Here is a 22486-nt window from a genome sequence, read left to right as displayed (position 1 = left end):
ATGATTTTCAAGACAGTGGTCCTTTAATAATACATCTCTTGGAGGAGGTTCATTTTATTTATCTTGTGCTCCTCAGGAGGTCCATTTTATATGTTTTATAAATGCGTTTATGGCATGCTGGAATAAAAGTGCCTGCTTGCAAGCATTTTCCGTTTTTTCGGACACTTGTGCAGGGTTCTATAAATTACATAGCAGCTGAGATTGTGGAGGTATCTGGTAATACAAAATGATTGGTGTGCGCAGTCTGGATACATTCAAAACTAGAGCGCAGACACAAGGAAAAAAGGACTGTGCAGAAATGGGGGGCGCAAAGAGGATGTGCAAAGCTTCAGTACTATACAAAAGCTTCCCACTACTGAAGTATGCATGCACAGGATAGAATGAAAACATAGAGAAATGCACCCTGTATGTATTTAGAGAGTTTAGCCTGTCTAATTCCCCCTCATCTGCGACTAATTACAAGTTGTAATTTGATCTCTCCCCTGTGTCACATGACTGCTACGGCAGATAAGGCAGATAAGCTCATTTGAAAGCACAGGATGTTGTCAATACGTATGCTTCCATGAATCAGGAAGTAGAAACACTGCAGATTTATTACAGGACTTGTATCAGCTGTGACAAAGAAATGTTTTTCTTTAAAGGTCATTATGATGTTGCTTATCTTTTAGAGCAGAGAGGAAGTTCTGAGTTCAGTTCCGCTTTAATATGATCTTCACAATAATGAAACCCATGCAGGTCGTGTGAGTAGAACTTGCACAAATCTGGGTTCAGCAGAGAAAGACTGTATAATGCAAATACTGCAAATCTCAGACCTTTCAACACTGAGTACATTATAATAATTATTATTATGTGGCACTGTACAAAGTAAGCAGGGGCGTAGCAATAGCCATAGCAGTCAGAGCATCTGCTATGGGGCCCTGGAGCACATGAGGGCCCAGGTGATACTTGATGTATTAACTACTAACTTTCTTGTGCTCCTCCACCCTCTCAGTGCCCATGGACTATATGCAGTGCAGATTGCACAAGAATGTCAATTGCCATTTAACTCCTATCCATAGTGTAGGGGCAGGTGGCATGACTAAAGAGTGCCCCGTGCTATGGGGCCCTATAATCTCTAGCTAGGCCACTGAAAGTAAGAAACAAGCAGGGGGTACATAATAATACAGATGATGGCAGGGCTGGGCCGAGGCAGAGGCGAGAGAGGCTCCAGCCTCAGGGCGCAGTGTAGGACGGGGCGCACAACTCAGCTATAATTCCCCTATTGTGTATGAAGGAGAGAGCAGTGATGGGCAGATATTTTCCGTGATCACAGAATAGCCATGATTCAAAGCACTTTTTCACTATTCGACTTCCGAATCCGTGATCGATTCTGGATCCCGGAAATCGGCCACGGAAATTCCGTGATTACAAATATCCGAAATGCAATCACGGTCGTGATCGCAGGGATCACAGTAAAAATTAATTCGCGATTATCCTTTGCCGACTTTAGCGGTTAATAGCAAAGCCCCCTTACATGGTAGGAACACCAAATTTGCCAGATATGTTAAGAAGAATAGTGGGAACAAGAGGAAAAACATTTTTTCAAAAAGTCTTTATAGTTTTTGAGAAAATCGATTTTAAAATTTCAAAGGCAGAAAGTATACCGTATATACTCGGATACAAGCCGAATTTTTGACCCCCAAAAAGGGGGCCAAAAGTTAGGGGGTCGGCTTGTATGCGAGTCTTGGTGGGTGGTGGGAGGTGGTCGGTGGTCCGCGCCCCCCCCCCCCCCCCCGCGCGTGCCCGGCGCTGGTACTGTGATGAGGCAGGAAAGAGCGGTTCCCCTTGTAACGGCAATACACATCGCCGCTACAGGAAGCCGCGCTCTTTCCTGCCTCGTCACAGCAGCAGCGCCGGGCGCGCTGCTGTGAAACAACGGTATACGCATGGAGTTGGAGAGGGGAACCCGCCGGATTAGAGGAAGCGGCCGCTGGCTGAGCAGGTAATAGCAGCGGCGGCCGGGGGGGGGAGCGGGGAGGGGAGAAGGGAGAGGCGGGGGGTCACGGACCTCCCACCACCCACCTGAGCAGGTAATAGCAGCGGCGGCCGCGGGTGGAGGGTGGAGGGGGGTCGCGCTATACTGGGGCACTATACTAGCTATACTGGGCACTATACTAGCTATACTGGGCACTATACTAGCTATACTGGGCACTATACTAGCTATACTGGGCACTATACTAGCTACTAGGTCACCTTATGTAACTCTACCCTCCCATTTTACCCTCCAACCCCACGCAACTCCCATACCACTCCATCACTGACTCCATGCACACCCCACTCTAAACATGTCTCCACCCCCCTCACAGTTCCTTCCCGCACCCACACTCATTCCCTCTCCTCCCTCATTCCCATCCAGACCTCTCACAAGCACAGCACCCCTCTCTCCTGCGCCCTCTGGAATGCTAGATCAGTCCGCAAGAAACTCACTGAAATCCATGACCTTTTCCTCTCCAACTCCCTCACCCTCCTTGCCCTCACAGAGACATGGCTCACCCCCTCTGACTCTGCTGCAGCAGCGGCCCTCTCCTATGGGGGACTTCACCTCAGTCACACCCCCAGACCAGAAAACAGGTCTGGGGGAGGGGTGGGTCTGCTCCTCTCCCCGTCCTGCACTTTCCGTGTCCTCACGCCACCCCCTTCTTTAAACTTTACATCCTTTGAGACACATGTTATCCGCCTCTACCATCCCCTTCCAGCAGTCATCGCAGTCCTTTACCGCCCCCCATCCACCTCCATTAAACAATTCCTGGACAACCTGGCCTCTTGGCTCCCACACATCCTCTCCTCTGACCTCCCCACAATCATACTTGGGGACTTCAACATACCCATGGACAGCCCTTACTCCCCTGAAGCCTCTCAACTGCTCTCCCTCACTACTTCCCTTGGCCTCTCCCAACACACCAATTCCCCCACCCACCGCGCTGGCCACACTCTCGACCTGATTCTCTCAAAATCCGCCACCCTCCCCAACCTGGACATTACACCCTTCCCCCTCTCCGACCATCACCTTCTCACTTTCTCCATCTCCCCATCATCCTCCCCCAACCCTTCTCCACCCTCAGGTCGTTGGCAGAGAGATTTGCATAACCTAGACCCAACTGCACTAGCCAACCCCCTCCACTCCCTCACATCCACCCTCCCTAACGTTACCTGCCCAAACCAAGCCGTGGCCAAATACAACCAGGCCCTTTCAGCAGTCCTAGACATTGCTGCACCCCCCACATTCCGCCCCAGCCGTCCCATCAACCCCCAGCCCTGGCACAATGCACACACTCGCAACCTCCAAAAACAGACACGCACCTACGAACGCAAATGGAGGAAATCCCGCAGCAACTCCGACTTCTTGGCATACAAGGCCAACCTGCAGCTGTTCTATACCGCATTAACTGATGCTAAACAAAAATACTTTGCTGCCTTGATCGGATCCCAAGCCTCCAACCCTCGGCGCCTCTTCGCCACCTTCAACTCCCTCCTTAACCCCACCACTCCTCCCCCCACCTCCGCCCTCTCAGCCACTGATCTGTCCAGCCACTTTACCGACAAAATAGCCAGCATCCGACGGGAAATCTCATGCCTCCACTCCACCACCTCTTCCTCCCCCACCAATACCTATTCCCCACCCCACCCTCCACTCACTGCCTTTACTCCTATCACAGAGGACCAAGTCAGCCGTCTCCTAGCCACTTCTCCTGCCACCTCTAGCCCCCTAGACCCTGTGCCATCCAAATGCCTCCGTCCTCACTTCCCTGTTCTGGCTCCTGTCCTCACCTCTCTGTTTAACCTCTCCCTCTCCACGGGTACCTTCCCCTCTGACTTCAAACAGGCCACTGTACTTCCCCTACTTAAAAAACCCTCACTAGACCCCTCACTTCCATCCAGCTACCGTCCTATCTCCTTACTCCCTTTTGCATCTAAACTCCTAGAGCGTTTAGTCCACCAACGCATGACCCATTACCTTGACTCCAACTCCCTATTTGATCCCCTACAATCAGGATTTCGGCCAGGCCACTCCACCGAGACTGCCCTCACCAAGGTCGTCAATGACCTCACGCTTGCCAAGGCCGAAGGAAAATACACTATCCTTCTCCTCCTAGACCTCTCATCAGCATTCGACACTGTTGATCACTCCCTGCTACTCCAGTCACTGCAATCTGTGGGTATCCAAGACCGTGCCCTAGCATGGTTTTCCTCCTACCTCTCAAATCGCTCCTTCAAGACCTCCTTCAATGGTTCCTCCTCAACCTCCTTCCCACTTTCAGTTGGGGTCCCCCAAGGCTCTGTTCTTGGTCCCCTGCTGTTCTCCATTTACACCGCCTCCATTGGAAAACTCATCTCCTCTCTGGGTTTCAACTATCACCTATATGCAGATGACACCCAGATTTACCTCCATACCACTGACCTCTCCACCACCACCATGGAGAAGGTATCCTCTGGTCTCTCAGCTATTTCATCGTGGATGTCTGCCAGGTTCCTAAAATTAAACCTGGATAAGACTGAGCTCCTAATCTTCCCGCCCCGTGCTGCTTCACCCCCCACTGACCTCTATGTCACTGTCAATGGCACAATCATTCATCCAACCACACAAGCCCGCTGCCTGGGTGTCACCCTAGACTCGGCCCTCTCCTTCACCTCCCACATCCAAACCGTAGCTAGAGCCTGCTATTTCCACTTACGCAACATCTCCAAGATCCGGCCTTTCCTGACCCCAGACACTACCAAACTCCTTGTCCATGCCCTCATCATCTCCCGCCTGGACTACTGCAACTCCCTCTTGTCAGGCATTTCTCAAAACCGCATCGCCCCCCTAAAATCCATCATGAACGCAGCAGCCAGACTCATCTACTCCTCCCACCGCTCTGTCTCCACAACTCCCCTACGCAAATCCCTTCATTGGCTTCCAATTCACTTCAGAATCAGCTTCAAGATCCTATGTTTGGCATACAAATCCTTACACAAGTCCTGCCCAACCTACATCTCTGACCTGGTCAGCAGATATACACCTGGCCGCCCACTTCGCTCCTCCAACGACCTCCTCTTAACCACCCCACGCATCTCGCACTCCCATGCCAGACTGCAGGACTTCACTAGAGCTGCCCCTATCCTGTGGAACTCTCTCCCGCTGCCCATCAGGCTCGCTCCCACCTTCAACACCTTCAAAAAAGCACTCAAAACTCACTTCTTCAAGGAGGCCTACATCAACTCAACACTACCCTAATCCTTTCTGCCAATAACTTCTTGATGCACCCCCTCCTTTTGTGTCACCAGCCCCTCCCTCTAGATTGTAAGCCTTTGGCAGGGCCCTCTTCCCTTGTGTATCATACTTGACTGTGTGCACTTTACCCAGAATTTGGAACTGGTAATTTTTTACCACTACCATTCCAGTTTATGATCTGGCATTGTACTATTATCTGCATTGTGTTGTGTATCTTATTGCTATTACCTGTATTGTTGTATCTATGGTCTGTTACCTGTATTGTTCTGTCAACCCTGTTATCATTGTCTGTAAGCCTATTTATTGTACAGCGCTGCGTAATATGTTGGCGCTATATAAATCTAATAAATAATAATAATAATAATAATAATATACTGGGCACTATACTAGCTATACTGGGCACTATACTAGCTATACTGGACACTATACTAGCTATACTGGGGCACTATACTACCTATACTGGGCACTATACTAGCTATACTGGGCACTATACTAGCTATACTGGGCACTATACTAGCTATACTGGGCACTATACTACCTATACTGGGGCACTATACTACCTATACTGGGCACTATACTAGCTATACTGGGCACTATACTAGCTATACTGGGCACTATACTAGCTATACTGGGCACTATACTAGCTATACTGGGCACTATACTAGCTATACTGGGCACTATACTAGCTATACTGGGCACTATACTAGCTATACTGGGGCACTATACTACCTATACTGGGCACTATACTACCTATACTGGGCACTATACTAGCTATACTGGGCACTATACTAGCTATACTGGGGCACTATACTAGCTATACTGGGGCACTATACTACCTATACTGGGCACTATAATAGCTATACTGGGCACTATACTAGCTATACTGGGGCACTACCTACCCCTACTGGGCACTATACTAGCTATACTGGGGCACTATACTACCTATACTGGGCACTATACTAGCTATACTGGGACACACTGGGGGGCTGCACCAATCCAGCATTTCCTAACCCCGGCTTATATGGCGGTCAATCATTTTTTCCTGGTTTTTCAGGTAAAAGTTGGAGGGTCGGCTTATATGCGGGTCGGCTTATATGCGAGTATATACGGTACATTTAAATGTGTAAATAACAGTTCTTAGTGAAACAATTCCCTCCGACTTTATCAGTTAATAGCAAAGGCCCCTTACATCCTAGCAACACCAAATTTGCAGGATATGTTGAAAAGATAGTGGGAAACAATATGTAAAAAAAAAAAAAAAAGCGTATAGCTGAAATCGATTTTCTCAAAAACTAAAAGTTCTTTTTGAATTTTTTTTTAAGTTGTAGCCACTGATAAACTTTATAATCCATGCAATTTTGGTGATTGTAGCATGTATGGGGGCTTTGCTATTAGCTAAAACGCGTTTTCCGTGATTACGGCCGTGAATTTCCGTGATTGCCTCATTCACGGGAAAAATCTGAGTAGAATTTGTGAGTCTGTTTCAAATCCGGAAATGAATCACGCCATTTCCAGATTTTTTTCTCAACCACGGCCGAATAGGTTGAATCAGTGATTGGGGGGAATCCAAGCATCACTGGGAGAGAGGAATAAGAAAAGGGGATACATGGCAGTGACTGCAAGCCAGATAACTAGAGATAAAGGTGTGTGACGGCTGGAGTAGGAGGGACGGCTGGAGTAGTGTGTGACGGCTGGAGTAGTGTGTGACGGCTGGAGTAGTGTGTGACGGCTGGAGTAGGAGGGACGGCTGGAGTAGTGTGTGACGGCTGGAGTAGTGTGTGACGGCTGGAGTAGTGTGTGACGGCTGGAGTAGTGTGTGACGGCTGGAGTAGTGTGTGACGGCTGGAGTAGTGTGTGACGGCTGGGGTGGATGGGATGGAGGGGCGCACTTTGGTGTCTCAGCCTTGGGTGCTGGAGGACCTTGTCCCGGCCCTGGACGATGGTATACACCAATATACAAAATACAGAATTGATACAAAATACAGAATTGGTAATTACAGTGACAAATGTAATATTATTAAAATGTGTCAAAAATGTGACTACTGTGGCGATTGGAATAAATCATTCTATATCAGCCATATTGGTTTTGCTGCTAAGGGTGTGTACAGACATCCAATTTTGATTGGCCTATGATTTGCCATTTTTACCACTTTCATTTAGTATGAGAGCTTACCTACACAATCTGCTCATAATATTGAACTAATATTGAACATCGGCTGGCCCTCATAGTACATGGAGGTGGTAAAACCTTGAGTTTTTTGTCTACTTTCTTGGGAAGATTATTGCTACTACTATTCCTGTAGCCCAGGGCCGGCCCGCGGCAGAGGCGAGAGAGGCTCCAGCCTCAGGGTAGCCATGTAGGAGGGGGCGCACAACTCAGCTACCATTCCCCTATTGTGTTTGAAGCATAGATAAATAAGAAAAGGGCATACATGGCAGTGACTGCAAGCCAGAAGTGTTGGGGGTATTGGGGCACCTCTTAGTCTAATAGCAATCAGTGTGTGACGGCTGGAGTGGGAGGGATGGAGGGGCGCACTTTGGTGTCTCAGCCTTGGGTGCTGGAGGACCTTGTCCCGGCCCTGCTATAGCCCATTGAGTAACAGCTCTAGAGAACCATTGCGTGTAATCCCCACCCCCTGCACACACGTCTGTGACCCACCGCATGTTTATATATGACATCTAATGAGAAGGTTATGCTATACGTTAGAACCCCATCTGTACAGAGACTTTGAAATGCCTTATCCAGTAAAATACATTTTTTTGAATATTTATTTCCCATAACTTACCCGTCACACTGAGCCAACATATTGTAAGAGTGACACCTAAGGAGATAAACATAAGAAAAAAACAACCTTCAATGTTTATGGAACATCTTCTCTTATACTTTTTAAAGTGATGGCATTTTTTTATACTTACTAAATAAATCATAATTAATACTACATTTTATTATACTTATGCATATTTAAAATGTAAATGAGATCCTGATGAATAATGCAATCTCCTTGCACCACTGATTTAAGCTTTGCTTTAGAATGCAAGCATGTGACTTGTATTGTTTATATTGCAAAAATAACAAATTGATTAACAAATTGAGAATTATCTCACCTTGCACATTTTCTCATAATATATTTTTCCTTAAAGGATACCCGAAGTGACATGTGACATGATGAGATAGACATGGATATGTACAGTGCCTAGCACACAAATAACTATGCAGTGTTTCTTTTTTCTTTCTCTGCCTGAAAGAGTTAAATATCAGGTATGTAAGTGGCTGACTCAGTCCTGACTCAGACAGGAAGTGACTACAGTGTGACCCTCACTGATCAGAAATTCCTACTATAAAACACTTTCCTAGCACAAAATGGCTTTTGAGAGCAGGAAAGAGATAAAATGGGGAATCTCTTACTTTCACACTGTAGTAACTTCCTGTCTGAGTCAGGACCTGATATTTAACTCTTTGAGGCAGAGAAAGAAAAAAAGGAACACAGCATAGTTATTTGTGTGCTAGGCACTGTACATACACGTCTATCTCATCATGTCACATGTCACTTCGGGTATCCTTTAAAGGGAAGGTGAGAGCAAATCTATGTACCTGGGACTTCCTCCAGCCCCTGGCAGCTGATATGTCCCTTGCCGCATTTCCGCTCCCTGTCAGTGTCCCGGGATCCCCTTTATTGCAGGTGCCGACCTCGCCAGGTCGGCATCTTCTGCACCTGTGCAAGCACGCGGCTGCACTACTCGTGATCGCGCTCACGTGGTCTGGAGTGTTCTGCGCAGATGCAGACTTCCTGGAGGAAGCCCCAGGCCTACGTGGGTCTAATTTTTCAGACCCACACCTGACCCGCACCCGCAGCCCTGCTACCCATATCCGACCAGCATCCCGATTTCTGTTGAATCTGGTACTCGCACCTGCAGGCCGCTACCCGCACCCGACCCACAACCTGATTAAATCAAAACACGTACCCAAACCCGGCCCGCATTTCGGGTAACCCGCAGGTACTCAACCTGATGCCCTGTGCGGGTCAAATTTTACAGACCCGCACCTGCAGTCCCACTGCCCGCACCCGACCCGCAACCTGCTTTCTGATGAATCTGGTACCCGCACCTGCAGACCTGCTACCCACAAAAAATCAAAATGGGTACCTGAATCTAACACACATTTTGGGTAACCAGTGGGTACCTGCGAGTACTCTAGCCCCAGGTAAGTAGATCTGTTTTTTTTTTTAACTGCTAGCACCTTCTCTTTAAAGGAATCATCAGCTAAATACTGCTGCCCCCTTATATACTTACCTGGGTCCTACTCCAGCCCTTTGCAGCTGACATGTCCCCCTTGCAGCATCTCCCCTCACAGCCGCCAGCCCGGGGTCCCCGCCGGTGCAGAGGCCGACTTCGAGGTCGTCCTAACTGTGCCTGCATGAGGGCCACCACTAGCTGCCGCTAGACAGTACTTCAGTGATTGTCACTCTGCTGTCGAGTGATCTACACGCAGTCCGCGTTTTCGTATTTGGGTCAGCTGTGCGCTTTAGGCCGAATACGGGAACGCCACGCACACACACAGTACAATCGTACAGTAGCAAGGCACAATCAGGCACTGAATCTTGTAATGCAAGTTACACTGCAGTCTCTTCTAGGCTATGAGCATTGGCTTAGTACAGCAGAAGTCAAACTTATTAAATAACGATTTAATATTCCAGAAAAAAGTGGAACAATGCAGAAAATTACATACAGTGGGTTGCAAAAGTATTCGGCCCCCTTGAAGTTTTCCACATTTTGTCATATTACTGCCACAAACATGAATCAATTTTATTGGAATTCCACATGAAAGACCAATACAAAGTGGTGTACACGTGAGAAGTGTAACGAAAATCATACATGATTCCAAACATTTTTTTGCAAATCAATAACTGCTAAGTGGGGTGTGCATAATCATTCGGCCCCCTTTGATCTAAGTGCAGTCAGTTGCCTATAGACATTGCCTGATGAGTGCTAATGACTAAATAGAGTGCACCTGTGTGTAATCTAATGTCACTACAAATACAGCTGCTCTGTGAGGGCCTCAGAGGTTGTCTAAGAGAATATTGGGAGCAACAACACTGTGAAGTCCAAAGAACACACAAGACAGGTCAGGGATCAAGTTATTGAGAAATTTAAAGCAGGCTTAGGCTACAAAAAGATTTCAAAAGCCTTGAACATCCCATGGAACACTGTTCAAGCGATCATTCAGATATGGAAGGAGTATGGCACAACTGTAAACCTACCAAGACAAGGTCATCCACCTAAACTCACAGGCCGAACAAGGAGAGCGCTGATCAGAAATGCAGTCAAGAGGCCCATGGTGACTCTGGACGAGCTGCAGAGATCTACAGCTCAGGTTGGAGACTCTGTCCATAGGACAACTATTAGTCATGCACTGTACAAAGCTGGCCTTTATGGAAGAGTGGCAAGAAGAAAGGCATTGTTAACAGAAAGCATAAGAAGTCCCGTTTGCAGTTTGCCACAAGCCATGTGGGGGACACAGCAACCATGTGGAAGAAGGTGCTCTGGTCAGATGAGACCAAAATGGAACCTTTTGGCCAAAATGCAAAACGCTATGTGTGGCAGAAAACTAACACTGCACATCACTCTGAACACACCATCCCCACTGTCAAATATGGTGGTGGCAGCATCATGCTCGGGGGGTGCATCTCTTCAGCAGGGACACAGAAGCTGGTCAGAGTTGATGGGAAGATGGATGGAGCCAAACACAGGGCAAACTTGGAAGAAAACCTCTTTGAGACTGCAAAAGACTTGAGACTGGGGCGGAGGTTCACCTTCCAGCCGGACAATGACCCTAAACATAAAGCCAGGGCAACAATGGAATGGTTTAAAACAAAACATATCCATGCGTTAGAATGGCCCAGTCAAAGTCCAGATCTAAATCCAATCGAGAATCTGTGCTAAGATCTGAAAACTGCTGTTCACAAACGCTGTCCATCTAATCTGACTGACCTGGAGCTGTTTTGCAAAGAAGAATGGGCAAGGATTTCAGTCTCTAGATGTGCAAAGCTGGTAGAGACATACCCTAAAAGACTGGCAGCTGTAATTGCAGCAAAAGGTGGTCCTACAAAGTATTGACTCAGGGGGCCGAATAATTACGCACACCGCACTTTGCAGTTATTTATTTGTAAAAAATGTTTGGAATGATGTATGATTTTCAATCCACTTCTCACGTGTACACCACTTTGTATTGGTCTCTCACGTGGAATTCCAATAAAATTGATGCATGTTTGTGGCAGTAATGTGACAAAATGTGGAAAACTTCAAGGGGGCCGAATACTTTTGCAAGCTACTGTATAAGGGGGCAGCAGTATTTAGCTGATTAACCCTTTAAAGGGCAACTGAAGCGAGAGGCATATGGAGGCTGCCATATTTATTTCCTTTTAAACAATACCAGTTGCTTGGCAGTCCTGCTGCTCTATTTGGCTGCAGTAGTGTCTGAATAACACCAGAAACAAGCATGCAGCTAATCTTGTCAGATCTGACAACAATGTCAGTAGCACATGATCTGCTGCATGCTTGTTCAGCAGGACAGCCAGGCAACTGGTATTGCTTAAAAGGAAATAAATATGGCAGCTTCCCTATCCCTCTCGTTTCAGTTGCCTTTTAAAGCACACCTGAACTGAGAGGGATATGGAAGGTGACATATTGACTGCATTTTTTGGACTATAAGACTCCCAAAAGTGGGGAAAAAAGTCACTGCGTCTTATAGTCCAAATGCAGGGAGTCCCTGAATGCCTGCTAATACAAACCTCCAACCTGCTGCAATGTCGGGGACTCCGTGTACTGTGCCCATGCAGAGGAGGACACAGGGAGACAAACGGAGGACACGGGGACACAAAGGAACATAGAGGAGGACACACGGGGATAGAGGCAGGAACATGGGGGACTCAGGAGGACACAAGGTGGACAGAGGAGGACACGGGCTGACACATGGGAGACATAAGAGCTACAAGGGGGCATAATCCACAAGATGCCCCTTCACCATGGATGCACCCGGTTTAGTATTTTTTTTCCTGGTTTTTGTCCTCTAGACCCAGGTGCATCTTATGGTCATGAGCATCTTAAAGTCCAAAAAATACGGTATCTAATTTAAAGCAATGTACACTCACCTCTTTTGACACAGGACACTTTTGCTGGGGATTGCCAGTGCTCAATTTAGGGAAAAAAAAAAAAAAAGGTTTATCGGCTGCTGACAATAGCCCAAATGATGTGCCCCCCAAAGTTGCAACAGCTGGAAGTGGGAATAGTTGGCCTAGAGGCAGGAAAAAAGTATAGATCCGACCTTGCAAGTAATGAGTCATGTCTTGCTTGGGGATCACATACGTATTTCACTTAATGTCCTGCAAATAAATGTATAACTTTTATGCAATATGTTTTTTTCCCAGGATTTTTGCTTAAAATTGTGCTTGTCTCTCTCCATTAAGACGAAACTACCATAAAAATTACAAACTTGTCACATACTCGTTTGATTGTAACTGGACATACTTAAAGAGACTCTGTAACAAAATTTTCAGCCTTATTTCTTCTATCCTATAAGTTCCTATACCTGTTCTAATGTGGTCTGGATTACTGAAGCCTTTCCTTGTTGCACAGTGGCTGTTTTATCTCTGTTATATAATCTAATCTTCTTTCCTTTGTCAGCTTTGTCAGCTCAGGCAGGAATGTGCTGCTCTGCTGTGATAGGTAAAAGTTATACACACCCTCTCCACGCCCCCTCCAGGCTCTGTATGAGTCACAGACTGAGCTTCTCTCAGCCTATCACATGCTGTTAGCAGCCATGTCTTTTGTTTGTAAACACTGCCTAAAACTGGCAATTACAAGCCAGGATTGCAGCAGGGAGTGGCAGAAACAGCACAGAGGGGCCCAGGAAAACATAATGAATAGAATGGTATGCTTTTTATTGTAAGAATTTTAGAGCACAGATTCTCTTTAAAAATGTAGCAGGGCATCTAATAATTATTTTCCACCCTGTAAATACCAATGACAGGATTGTATCGTGTGATGCGGCACCATGTATAATTTCCTCTTTTTACACTTTGGCACTCTGTTACGCTTCTAGTAAGATTATGCAATATCTCATAAAGTATTGTATGCACAAACAGAGGAAGTTGTGCTGCCCTTGCAGGGATTATAACTATTTATTGTATTTATAAAGCGCCAACATGTTACGCAGCGCTGGACAATAAATAGGGATACATACATTGCAACAAGGGGTGACAGACAGAGAGGTAGCAAACGGTTATACAACATAGCACAAGGTTATCTCAGACAAAACAAGTGTCAAATTAAATACACACTAATATTAACCCTTTGAACTCCAAAATATATGCACAAAGCAACTTGTAACACAGTGATTAAAAAAACACCTTTATATGGTGTAATCTCTCAAACTGCTCCCTACTCTGACCTGCGCCTGCGCAGTAGAGCAGACCCGATTGGGCACGACCAGTGGCGTAGCTAAGGAGCTATGGGCCCCAGTGCAAGTTTTACATGGGGCCCCCAAGCACTCTAACATAGCAATTAATACTCCGCACCAAAACCTGCCAAGGATTTCCACAGTGCAAGAAAGGGATGAGAAACAGTTTGTTAATGATTACTACGATTTAAAGCATCTATTGAAGTGATTATTACCAGCACAGGACCAGTAGAGAGCTAATATTGTGCTTGAAGAAGGGCCCCTTGAGGCCCCTCTGGCCCAAGGGCCCCTGATGCGGTCACTACCTCTTGCTACGCCACTGGGCACAACATCAGAGCCCGAGCGGAGAGCTGCTACTGCGCATGTGCACAGCAGCAGTTGTAAATATTATTGCTGCTCTGTGTCCAGAGGAGCCAGCGCTGGATCCCCTCTACTGAGGAGGAAGGGGGAAGCCTCTTTAGGATCTAGAGCAGGTATGTCAAACCGGTCCTACGAGGGCCGAGATCCTCACACATTTTTTATACAGCTCAAATGAATTGATGGGTCTGAATCAGGAAAGGTGTGGTCCATCAGGTAGAACACATTCCTCTTTTTCTCAGTCCATCCTAAACACTGGCATGGATCTGGCCCTCCAGGCCTGGAGTTTGACACATGTGATCTAGAGGCTTCACCCTCCCGCGGTAAGTACCCCCCAGGGGCTCTTTTTTTCACTTCTTACATCTCCCAAAGGGTATCCCAACCCCTTTGGGAGATGTAAGAAGTGAAAAAAAAAACTGTGGCCCATATGCAATTAACTTTTTCTCCTGAATTTTCTCCAAGGTGATATGCCTTTTAAACCAACACAACAAGCAACAAAACACTCAAAATAACCTTTTCAACCTTTTCAACTACTTGGTGCTTTTTTTTTTAATAAAAAAAAGTGCGGAAAAGTGATTTTAAATAAAAGGTAAAAAATGATCTCCTAGGAGAAAAAGTGAATTGCATATGGCCCACGGCGTGTCCCTAATTCAATTCTACTAGGAGATAATTTTTCATCTTCTGTTTAAAATAATTTTTCAACATGCTGCAACTGAAAAGGTACCAAGAAGTAGGTAAAAAAAGCATAGTCAAAAATATCATCTTGCTTGCTGGTTGGCCTGAAAGGCATTTATTTTATAAGATGTGAAAATGCCACCTTGGAGAAAGCTTAGGAAAAAAGTGACCTGGATCGGAACCTGTATCTTATACCACAACTACCGCCAACAAATTATCTACAAATGTGTTTACATTTGATTTATGCTTCAGCACATAAAGGCCTTTTGATGGTGGAGGAAAAGGGGAGATTTTAGACATTCGGAAGAGGAGTCTCCTCACCTTTATAGGTAGAAGCTTTCCAGAGGCGCCAATAGAATAAAAGTCACTTAAACGAGCTTAAAACCGATGGGGCAGTGGTGGGCCTATCCCATCCATGCAGACAAAGCAAACAAAGGAAGGACTGTGGCATCAACCGTCAAACAACAATTTATTTATACTCCACAGTAATAATAGGCAACGCATTTCACGGGCTCAATCCCGCTTCATCAGGCCAATCAAAAAGGAGCATACAGCTTAACAGCATCAAAACCACACTGAGCGCCTCTGACAGAGGCGCTCAGTGTGGTTTTGATGCTGTTAAGCTGTTAAGCTGTATGCTCCTTTTTGATTGGCCTGATGAAGCGGGATTGAGCCCGTGAAATGCGTTGCCTATTATTACTGTGGAGTATAAATAAATTGTTGTTTGACTGTTGATGCCACAGTCCTTCCTTTGTTTGCTTTGTCTGCATGGATGGGATAGGCCCACCACTGCCCCATCGGTTTTAAGCTCGTTTAAGTGACTTTTATTCTATTGGCACCTCTGGAAAGCTTCTACAGATTGCTAAGTCCACCCTTGGTGGAGGGTTGTACCCATCTTCTTCCCATCTACAGAGAGCGACTTTTAATCCTGAGTGGGGTCAGGTTAATCTCCCCACCTGCCTTCACAGTGGTTGCCTAATGGTAACCCTGGTTTGTGAGTATTAAATTGTTATATTACTCATTATTAATTATCATCTATACAATATCACACTATTGGGCTCTTGGTGTCCCCCCTCCCTTTATCACCTTTATAGGAGTAGAGACCAAGATTTCCCCACCTAAGCTTAGTTTTCACTTAAATGGACTATCGAGAACACATAACTTAGACAAAATTGTAAACTGAAGTTCGGTGCAAATCGACAAAATATCAAGATTGCATTTAACACAACCGTTAATAATGTTTTGTTTATCCTCTGAGCCCTCCATGACTTTAAACCAGGTCTTCATAGTGAGGGTTATAGAACCGTAGGCAAAATTTGTTACAGGGTGCCTTTGAAGGAATCTCATTTTAAATGAATTGATAAAACAAAATACGCTTTTAATAGAAAATACAAGACCCTATCCACACAGTACTTATTCGAATGTCTTCAATGCCACCTAAGAAACACAGCTTTGTATATTTGGCTATGGTGTGTCCTCAAATTAAAGCTTATAGAAAGTTTGTAAAATTAGACTGGAGGCAACTCTTTTTTTATTGTTAATTACCACGGCAACAATGACCCTGACCATTCAAACACCTCAGTGGAGTCAGTCACATGGTCAGTCATTTGGCTCGTCTGATGAAAATAGCATCAAGGAATGTAATCTAAATGGATCTATCCCAGTAACCAATCAGTCTGGGATGTAAAAAAACTGACCCATTAACAAGGAGAGAAAAGCTAAAAACTTTTTCCAGACTTAGAGGTAATTTATCCTCTTCTCCTTTTCAAGGAAAGAAATATACAACTTGATGGAGCACTTTAAATGCACTGGGTGGTACAACCTTGCACATTTACAGAGTAAACTCGGAGAACTATCAGGGCCAGGCCGAGGCAGAGGCGAGAGAGGCTCCAGCCTCAGGGCGCAGTGTAGGAGGGGGTGCACAGCTCACTCAGCTATCATTCCCCTATTGTATTTGAAGCAGAGAGAAATAAAAAAAGGGGATACATGGCAGTGACTGTAAGCCAGATAACTCGAGATTATGGTGTTGCGGGGGGGGGGGGGGGGGGGGGAAGCTTGGGGGCCCTGGGGCGCCTCTTAATCTAATAGCAATCACTGTGTAATTCTAGAGTGGGAGGGCTGGAGGGGCGCACTTTGGTGTCTCAGCCTTGGGTGCTGGAGGACCTTGTCCCGACTTTGAAAACTATACATATCCCAATTGCTCTGATGGCTTTGGCCATAATGCTGTAGATGGCAGTTGGGATGGTCTGCATGGGAGGGTGTTGGGGAGGTTGACAATTTTTGAACTTGTTATCTGGGAATGTTATACTTAGATTTAGACTAAAACATAACAAAAATAAATATTTATTCTGTCGTTAGCCACTTTTCTTCAAACCGCCACAATTACACTGGGAAACAGACTTTGTTTCAACAAATCAGGCACAAGGTGGCTCAATCCTCTCCAATAAAGCGGGAGTAGCAATGTGCCAGGAGAAACCAGCGGGTCTGTGTCAACTCTCAATCCATGTCAGTTAAACTGCTCATGCAGCACTGCATAAGAAGACCATAAACAATTATTGAAACACAATGCTCAATTTAAAATAACGTCAAGACACTAAAGCTCTCTTTACTATTACTAGCCTTTGTTTATCAGCCTTCAACAATGTTAAATAACTATACATGTGACTTATTCCACAAACGTATTGAAGAGAAAGTACAGGTAAAAAGTTTGAAGCTTTTTTATACTAGACGTGGCTTGCTGCATTTTACGATCTGCATCCGATCACATGCAAGTCGCAAAACCGCAAGGGCATCTTCAAAGTACTAAAACTTGCCTGAACCCTTCTTATACTGTTGTGATCTGATTGAAATCCAATCTTGCCCAATTGTAAACATCCTGCATGTTGCATTTGGGCCGGTTCTAGACTTTTTGCTGCCTGAGGCAAACTTGTGAGAATGTCAGGAAGTGAAAAATCGGAATCGCTCTGCAAAAGTGCTTACAAAAGCAATTTATACAAAATCGAAGCGCACAGGTAAGCGCTGGGAGGGGAAACGCCCAAAAAATGGAAAATTGCTGGCGTCAGCTATTTCGATTTTAGATGTGAACAAGCCCTAAGTTTTTACAAAAATCCCCTAAACCCCTTATTATTATTATTTTTTATTGTAAAACAAGCACTGCCAAGTAACTTTGTTGACCCCTTCATCCAGAGCTCTCCCAAGCCATTCTGTCCTCTGAGAGGATGGGGAGGTGTGGCCAAGCTACCACCTCTCTGGATCAGATCATGTGTGACTGGAGAGGGTGGCGCAGGTAATACCAAAGCGAGGAGGAGGAGTTTGGATATTGCAAATCTCAGAGGCCACAAGAGTTGCACCATTATTAATAGTGATTTTCTTTAATTTTTTTTTTTTTTAAATAAAGGTATTTAGAGGATTTTGTAAACATATTAGCCTGTCTTACTTCACTGCAGGGAGAGGGAAGGAGGTGTTAGTTTAATGATTGAAAAAAAAAATAATCAAAGAGAATCTGAGGTGTCATAAAGTTAAAAAAGTAAATACCTAAGAAGAAGGAAGCCTCTGAATCTTCCAGGGGCTTTCCATGCTGTCCTCCACCATTTATCGGGACCCCCTAAAAGCTTAGTTAAAGGAAACCGGAGATCAACTAAAGTAAAGAATCGATACTTACCCGGGGCTCGCCATCCTCCCACAGTCTGCCGTTCAGCCGCGATCAGCCAGGGGAACTTGCTCAGTGACGTCAGTCCGGGTCTACTGAGCATGCCCAGTAGTAGGTCCGCACATGCGCAGAAGACCCAGGCTGGACGTGACTGAGCCAGTTACTGGAGATGATCGCGGCTGAACAGCAGACTGCGGGAGAATGGTGAGGGACTCGCACGTGTTTATGGGGCGGGAGGAAGCCCCGGGTAAGTATTGATTCTTAACTTTAGTTGATCTCTGGTACACTTTAACACTGCAAATCAAAATTACGATTTCCAATTCCAATTTGCAATGCTGATTTGTTAACGCAAGAAAAAAACACAGCATGGGGAGTCTTTTACCCTAAGTGCAATTCCGATTTCTAATTTTGATGTGATTTTACACGCAATTACCATTTTTGATGCAGTTAAAAAGAAGTCCTGCCTGTTGCGTTGTTTTCTTTGTTTTTCTTCTTGTGTAGCAACCAGTGAAAATTGCAAATCACAACTTTTTTTAATTGCATCAAAAATCAGAATCGCATGAAAAAAAGGGCTAAACCCTCAGGCCTCCTTTACACTACCTGCGATTCCGATTTTTGATGCGATTGAGAAAAAGTCCTACATGCTGCGTTTTTCTGAGTTTTTCTTGCTTTGTTGCTAGCATCCAGTGAAAATCGGAATCTCAAATTGTAATTGTAAATCAGTATCGCAAAATGGATTTGCAGGGTGCAGGGCGCCTCAAGGACTTTTTTAATCGCATCGAAAATCGGAATCGCATGTAAAATCATATCGAAATCAGAATTGCATGTAGTGTTAAAGTGCCCTAATATTGTAGGTCCTCTTCTCACACAAGTGCGCCCATGCTGCACCCGCGCAAACATGGCCGCGCCTGCGCAGTAGCAGATCCACTTGTGCGCAAACAGCTCCGTCTTACTGTTTAGGTGCAGGTGTAGTCGCACAGGTGCAGTACAGCCACCCTGATGTGATTACTGACAAGTGCTTGTTGTTAATCTTCCGGGGGTTCATGCTTGGTGAGGGGAGATCAGAGCACGGTGTGGGAAGCCTCTATAGGATCCAGAGGCTTTACTTTTTCAAGGAACACTTTAAAGAATACCAGAGCTGAAACTATTAGGAGAAATGTTTTCCTCTATCCCTCTTCTACTTACCTAAAGACCTGTTTCAGCTCTGGTATCCTTTAAAAAGAACCTGAGGTGGGTTTGAAGAATGTTATCTGCATACAGAGGCTGGATCTGCCTATACAGCACAGCCTCTGTTGCTATCCCAAACCCCCCTAAGGTCCCCCTGCACTCTGCAATCCCTCATAAATCACAGTCACGCTGCTGACACACAGCTTGTCAGAGCTGGCTGTTTTTATCTCTATAGTGTCAGTCTGCTGCTCTCCCCGCCTCCTGCAGAACTCCGGTCCCCGCCTGCATCCCTTCCCTCCCTGTTGATTGGAGGTAAGGGACGGGGGCAGGGACCGGAGCTATGCAGGAGGCGGGGGAGCAGCTGAGACTGACACTACAGATGTAAACACAGCCTCACAGCGTGGCTGTGATTTATGAGGGATTGCAGAGTGCAGGGGAACTTAGGGGGGTTTGGGATAGCAACAGAGGCTGGGCTGTATAGGCAGATCCAGCCTCTGTATGCAGATAACATTCTTTAAACACACCTCGGGTTCTCTTTAAATGGAATCTGAAGTGAAAATAAGCTTATTCTGGTAGCTATGTTAGGTACATATTTATTTTGTAGGTAAAATACCTTATGAGGTATTTTCCTCTTTTTTTTTAGCAATCCTGAAACATTTTTCTCCATTTTCAAACATGAGGTAAAACGTGAGGTAAATGCATAAAGTGAGGTAAAACATGAGGTATTTCAGCGGTAAGCATGCAGTAAATAAATAATAGTAGTCTTTGTCTTCCATAAGTTAGGATAGTCTTTGGAAGATGTTTTTTTTTTTTTGAGGGGAAGGTGTATTTGATTATATAGTAGCAACCTATGAAAAGTATATTTTTATAGGCATCCCGTATTAAAAAAAATCCAGTAAATATTTGGAGTTTTATTTCTACTCTCCTATTAGGCCTGGAACCCACTACAAAACGCTATCGCTAATCGCAATCGCTAGTGTTTTGTATGAGCAGTTTGTAAGCGATTTCATGAGCGTTTTAAGGAGCGATTTTAGAAAGTGTAATCAATTTGCCAGCGGTTGTGTAGCGATTAGCAATTAGTATTTTAAAGTCTGATTGGTCCTTTCATTTATTTTTAATTTTGTTACATTGTACGTTAACTTTAAGACGCAAGCAAAATCGCTCCGTGCAAGTTTTGATGAGCGATTACGTCAGTGATTATATACTTTACATTGAAGCGCTAACGCTAACAAAATGCTGCATGTTCTGCGCTTGTGATTTTGGGAAGTTGGCACATCCGTTAATATTAGCCGAGCGTTTTTGGAAATCGCTAGCGTTTTCAAGCGCTCCCTAAATGCTCTGAAAAGCGATCTTGTGGGTTCCAGCCCTGACACGGCCTGAATAGGAACAACACTAAAACAGCAATAGGAACTCCACTAAAAACTGCAAAAGGCATAGAAATTGACTTTACCTCCAGGTACAGGCAGGTCTTAAACTGATCGGTATACTATGTGCTAACATGCCCCCTAATTATCATGAGAATAGCTATTTTTGGTAAAATGAACGCAAATTACCTCATGAATTACCTCATAATTTACCTCATGAGGTAAAACATGACTAAAACCTACCAGAATTGCTAAATGTCATTACCTTATGAGGTAATTTACCTCACATGAGGTAATTTGTTTGATAATCCTACCAGAATTGAGGCCAATGAATTGTATGTGTAGTATAGAACATTAGTATGACAGATATGAGTCTCATGTTGTTTGCAGTACAGGAAGAGTTATGAAACTTCAGTTGTTATCTATGCAAAAGAGCTTCTCCGCGCTCTCCAACTAATTTAGTCAGAGAGCATTGCTATTTTCTGAAGCACTTATACATCAAAGAAACAGTTAAACACAACTTCAGATAAGATTTTACTGCAGAGAAGTTCAAAGGGTCATTAGCTCTGCTCTGTTTCATAGTTTAAAATGCAGAGTGTAGTTTGTTAACTGCAAATATCAGAGAATGATGAAATGTTATAAAAAAAAATATATAACTGAAAATACAGATATGAGACTCTTGTCTTTGCTACTAATGTTCTATTAATTATCCGTACTACTCATACAATTAATTATATCATAAGGGTTTTTTTTTCACTTCAGTGTCACTTTAATCTTTTCAGAGTTAATAACTAAGCAACATCCACTTACTAGTGAAATAACATTCCCATTCCTCTCCTGAGTGATAGCAGCACACAGCAGCAGCAGCATGCCCCCTATCTCCAGAGTGATAGCAGCAGCATGCCCCCTATCTCCTATATGATAGCAGCACTCAGCAGCAGCAGCATGCCCCCTATCTCCTGAACCCTGCAGAGACTCACCAAACAGCAGGTGTCCTCCTGAGCTGCTCATTCTGTCCATTCGCTTCACAGCAAGCCGAGAATTGGTGAAAAATGTTAAAAAGAGAAGTTCTTATAAACTTAGAGATAACCACACACTGCTTACATAGCAGTTCCTCCCACGTGTAGCTAGTGTGGGGTTTGCCTATACTTATCTGGAACTTACTTACACAAGACATATAATAGCTAGAGCAACAGTCCCAGGCATGACCATTGTACAGACACATTGCGTAGCTAGTGCAGCAGTCCCAGGCACGACCATTGTACAGACACGTTACGTAGCTAGTGCAACAGTCCCAGGCACAACCATTGTACAGTCACGTTGCGTAGCTAGGGCAACAGTCCCAGGCACTACCATTGTACAGACATATTACGTAGCTAGGGCAACAGTCCCAGGCACTACCATTGTACAGACACGTTACGCTGCTAGGGCAACAGTCCCAGGCACTACCATTGTACAGACACATTGCGTAGCTAGGGCAACAGTCCCAGGCACTACCATTGTACAGACACATTGCGTAGCTAGTGCAACAGTCCCAGGCATGACCATTGTACAGACACATTCAGCAG

The 22486-nt window shown here is 45.0% G+C and overlaps 1 protein-coding gene across 1 annotated transcript in view; it reads right to left on the bottom strand.

The window, feature by feature from the left end:
* LOC137562172 (adhesion G protein-coupled receptor E3-like) overlaps positions 1 to 21966 on the bottom strand; it is a 149039-nt gene extending 127073 nt beyond the window's left edge. The window contains exons 1-2 of the mRNA XM_068273505.1: positions 21899 to 21966; positions 8038 to 8073 (exon numbers count right to left, since the gene is read on the bottom strand). Of these exons, the coding sequence (XP_068129606.1) occupies positions 8038 to 8073; positions 21899 to 21938 (76 nt within the window). The 5' untranslated portion in view covers positions 21939 to 21966. The remainder of the gene's footprint in view (positions 1 to 8037; positions 8074 to 21898) is intronic.
* Positions 21967 to 22486: the final 520 nt, after the last annotated feature.

Source organism: Hyperolius riggenbachi, chromosome 3, assembly GCF_040937935.1.
Source record: "Hyperolius riggenbachi isolate aHypRig1 chromosome 3, aHypRig1.pri, whole genome shotgun sequence".
Classification (NCBI taxonomy): domain Eukaryota; kingdom Metazoa; phylum Chordata; class Amphibia; order Anura; family Hyperoliidae; genus Hyperolius; species Hyperolius riggenbachi.
Note: the sequence above shows the minus strand (reverse complement) of the source record. Positions and strands in the feature narration are given on the sequence as shown.